General features: G+C 59.1%; 1 protein-coding gene across 2 annotated transcripts; it reads left to right on the plus strand.

Annotated features, from left to right (window-relative positions):
- Positions 1 to 218: 218 nt before the first annotated feature.
- HELT (helt bHLH transcription factor) lies at positions 219 to 1,965 on the plus strand. 2 transcript variants are annotated; one of them, XM_065665249.1, is made up of 4 exons: positions 219 to 414; positions 773 to 877; positions 1,064 to 1,160; positions 1,254 to 1,965. In XM_065665249.1, the coding sequence occupies exons 1-4, from the start codon at positions 373 to 375 to the stop codon at positions 1,748 to 1,750; spliced, it is 741 nt and encodes a 246-aa protein (XP_065521321.1). In that variant the 5' UTR covers positions 219 to 372; the 3' UTR covers positions 1,751 to 1,965. The 2 variants fall into 2 exon arrangements, with proteins under 2 accessions (XP_065521321.1, XP_065521322.1); XM_065665250.1 differs by having other exon boundaries at positions 1,257 to 1,965.
- Positions 1,966 to 4,205: the final 2,240 nt, after the last annotated feature.

A 4,205-nucleotide genomic window follows, 5' to 3' on the forward strand; every position in this document is an offset into this window, starting at 1 on the left:
CAGGCTGCGGGGACGGGGATGCGGCGAGCGGGGCGCAGGGCGCCAGGCGCCCTGCGCCCCGCTCGCCGCATCCCCGTCCCCGCCACTATTGTGGGACCATCACGTGTGTCCGCGGGGTCCACGTGGGGTGACACAGCTGGGCTGCCCCCGGCTGCATGGACGGGGGGGGGGGGAAGGAAGAAGAAGAGAGAAGAAAACCAACCCACCCTTCATCCCTCTCTCGCCCCCTTCCACCCTGATCTTTAATGCATACATTCCCCCGTCGCCGCTCGCCCCTAATCCTATGGGATCAGCGGGCCCGTGGAGGCCCCCCCCCCCCGGGGTCCCCCCCAAGAAGTGATGGCTTTATAAAGGGGCTCGGAGGGAGTGGGGATGCAGAGCCCAACCATGGCCTCCAAGCTCAAGGAGCGGAGGGTGAGCCGCAGCCCGCCTTGCGCGCACGGCTCTGCGGAGCCGCCGGGAGAATCCAGCATTGTCCCTTCACCTCCTTGCCCTTCATAAAGCACGACCCCCCCAAAAAAAGCCAACCCACCCGTCCCCAAAATAAGGCTGCCCTGCCGGGGCCGCCCGTGCAGACGGGGCGCTTCCGGACAGCGCGGAGAGGACCGGCCGCCGGAGCATCCTTCCCGGGGTCGCGTCGCGCCCGATGCCTCTGCTTGGAGTGGGGTCGAGACGGGCTGCCCTGGAGGGGTCGGGACCGGGGCCGGCTGCCCCGACGAGGCAGGATCCGGCCGCTCTCTCCCTTCGCTAACGCGCCCCGTCTGTTTTGCAGAGGACGCCGGTTTCCCACAAAGTGATAGAGAAGAGGAGGAGGGACCGCATCAACCGCTGCCTCACCGAGCTGGGGAAGACGGTGCCCATGGCTCTGGCCAAGCAGGTAGGCGTGGGGGGGGAGGGGGTGTCAGCACCCAGGCCCTTTTCCCTTCTCCGCGGTGCGGAGCGACACCACCCCCCCCACGCCCCCCCCCCCCCCCCCCCCCCACCGATGCGGGGGTTTGGGGCCGTGGCCCGGCGGAGCGCAGCCGCAGGGGAGATGTGATCCCCCTCTCCCCGCCCGCTGCAGAGCTCGGGAAAGCTGGAGAAAGCGGAGATCCTGGAGATGACGGTGCAGTACCTGCGGGCTCTGCACTCGGCGGACTTCCCCCGCGGCCGGGAGAAGGGTAGGTAGGCAGGGGATACCGGGACACCCCCTCCAACCCTCCACTCCCGGCCGGACCCTGAGGAGCTCGGCTCCGCTGCCCTTTCTTTTCCAGCAGAGCTGCTCTCCGAGTTTGCCAACTATTTCCACTACGGCTACCACGAGTGCATGAAGAACCTGGTCCACTACCTAACGACGGTGGAGAGGATGGAGACCAAAGACACCAAATACGCCCGCATCCTGGCCTTCCTCCAGTCCAAAGCGCGCTTCGTCACAGAGCCCCTCTTCGCCTCCCTGGGTTCCCTCCCAGAGCCGGACTTTTCCTACCAGCTGCACCCCGGGCCCGAGTGCCCCGGGCACGGCCACAGCCCTGGGGAGGCCGGGCTCCAACCGCCCTCGGGGGGTCCCTTCCCGTGGCACGGCGCGGCCCGCAGCCCACCCCTGCCCTACCACCTTCCCGGCGCCGCCGTGCCCCTCGCCGGCCCCGGCCAGCAGCGCAGCACCTTCCTCTCCTCCGTGCAAGGGCTGGACCGCCACTACCTCAACCTCCTCGGCCATTCCCACCCCAACGCCTTCGGGCTGCCCCCTGGTCAGCACCCCTCCGTGCTATAGAGACTCTATTTATGACCGCGGACACTGAGAGTTACGCCCGGCAGCACAGGGAGGCTGCCGGGGATGCGGAGATGCGCGGGGGTCACGGAGGGCTGGGAGCTCCCGGCCTGCCTCCCTCCCTTCCGGGGGTCCGGACCGGCCTCTCCCGCTCTCCTTCCCACCTCCGGGTGCGGTGCCTGTACAAGCGAAGCCTTGGAATAAATGTTTCTATCCACCGCCCCTTCTTGTTTCCGGGAGGACGCCTCCTCGGGGGGCGAGGGAGTCTCCCCCACGCACAAACCCACAAGCGAAACGAGCGGGCTGGGAGAGCCGCCGGTGGGATGTGGTGCCACATCGGGGGGACACCCCCAGAACCCCCGTTGGTGCTGTCTTCCTGTGGGGGGATGCTCCCAGGGTCACGCGTCCGAGAGGCCCTGGGATCTCCCGTGGGTTTTGCCAGCGAATTTCTCGGCGGGGCAGGTTGTTCAGAGGAGGAATAACGGGGAAGTTTGCGCAGGACGGGGCCGGGAGGGCGGGCGGCGGGGACGGAGGTGCAGAGCACCGAGAGTAAAGCAAATAAAAGCTCTTGAGAACGAGTCCTTCGAGACTCGCCTGCCGTGCCTCTGGGGCCATCTCGGTGCCACCCGCACCGGGCTTCCCCGGTGTCCCCGCACCCTTGGCAGGAGGGCAGGGGCACCCCAGCCGCTCCCGGGGCAGCCCGGCAGGGCCGGAGCCGCCGAGGGGTAAATTAACTTATTCCAGTTGGGTGGAGAGACTTTGAGGAGGTTTGACCCGGGTTGTTTGCCCAGTCACGGAATGGGCTGACCCGCAATTTGTAAGCCAACCCGACCCTTTATGCGGAGACAGACAAAAAGATCTTCATTACAATGAGTAGAAAGTTGAATGTGTATCTTCCATTTAACCTGTAAATACAGGAAAAGCTGCTATTTCAGATTAGTGGGGAAGAGGTCACACGGCGGGGTAACGAAATGGGTCAGCCAGAGGGGAGAAAAAACTCATTTCCTCAGGACACCTTTAGGATGGTGAATCCGTCGGGAACCTCCTTCCTACTCCGTGTACACAGTGCAAAACGGGATCAGCCAAAAGCACTCAGCAGCAGCAGAATGGCTGGTGCCTGTTACGCAAACACATCCTGCACTCACCAGCGCTGGGTGCAGGCTGTGGAGAAACTGCTACACAATTTTTACTCTGTAAGCACTAAGCTCTTGTGAACCCCCTCTGGCACCGGGGCATTAAAGATACAGCTTTTTGCTGTAAATAGAAGTTATTAATGTGTTCAGCATTTCGGTCCCTGTTAACCAAATTAAACAAAAGTTTCCTTTGCTAAGTAGATTTTCTCTCTGGGATTAGCAGAGGGCCACCACGGTCAAAACTGGGGTCATTTACATATAATTTTGCAAACTCGCACTGGTCCATGACAGTCTTTGTATCCCCAATGTTGCTATTCTGGATTGTTTTTCTTTTTCCTTTTCTTTCTCATTTAGCTGTGGAGGATAAACCCCTCTTTGGCTTTACAATGACTTTAGGATAAAAGTCTCCCCCCTCTGCCCATGAAGGGCTCTGAGCTCATCCCCCTGGCTCCAGAGACCCTGGCTTTTGCCCTCAAAATTATTTTGGCACCCGGTAAAGCCAGTGGTACAGAGGTATGGGAGCTGAGCTGCATGGGATAGATCCCTGGGGGCAGTGGAGTTTACCCAGGACAGGCATCCTCTGTGTTTTGACAGAGGTCCAGCTCACTTGGTTTTATTTAATTTTACATTTCTGTGCCTGCAGGACAGAGGTTTTTAGCTTCCCCCCCTACGACCTTATTTTAGTTCTGCCATGAGCTGATGCCATGCCTGGTGGGAGCTGCCAGGAGCTGGACATCACCTACGCTGGGCCAGTTAAAAGCCATAGCTGATCCCAGGTGGGGTGCCTGTCTGCACTGGCGATGCTCATCCTCCAACATGGCAATGCCATTTACTGGTGCCTGGCAGCAGCTAGCATGGCAACAAACAGAGGGGTTTTGTTCCTGAAAATAAACTACTTTAACTCTCAAAGCACCCAAAATAGTAGCTGCTCTGTTACGCACCTGCTTGGCTAAAAATCCTGATGATGAATGACTTGCTGTATCCTTTCCTATTCCTTTCCTTCAGCTAGCAGCTTTCTCCTTCTTAGCCTTCAAATCTGCCTCTTTTTGGCTTGCCTTCCTTTCCCATGCTTTTCAAGTCTTCTTTTCCACCTCTTCTTCTCCCTGTTATCTGAACTCCTCTCTTTTCCTCATGCTTTCCAAGCCCTATATATACTGCAATTCTTCTCAGCCCAGAAAGTTGCTGTACAGCATAGTCACATCTTAGTAATTTCTTTATATTGAAGGCAAAGAGTCATTTTGGGATCAAAGGACAGCAAAATGGAAGTTTACAGTTCTGAATCAGATACAGTATCTCACTTGTCATTTACTCAAGAAGCGAGTTTA

Source organism: Lathamus discolor, chromosome 1 (genome assembly GCF_037157495.1).
Source record: "Lathamus discolor isolate bLatDis1 chromosome 1, bLatDis1.hap1, whole genome shotgun sequence".
Taxonomy (NCBI): Eukaryota; Metazoa; Chordata; class Aves; order Psittaciformes; family Psittacidae; genus Lathamus; species Lathamus discolor.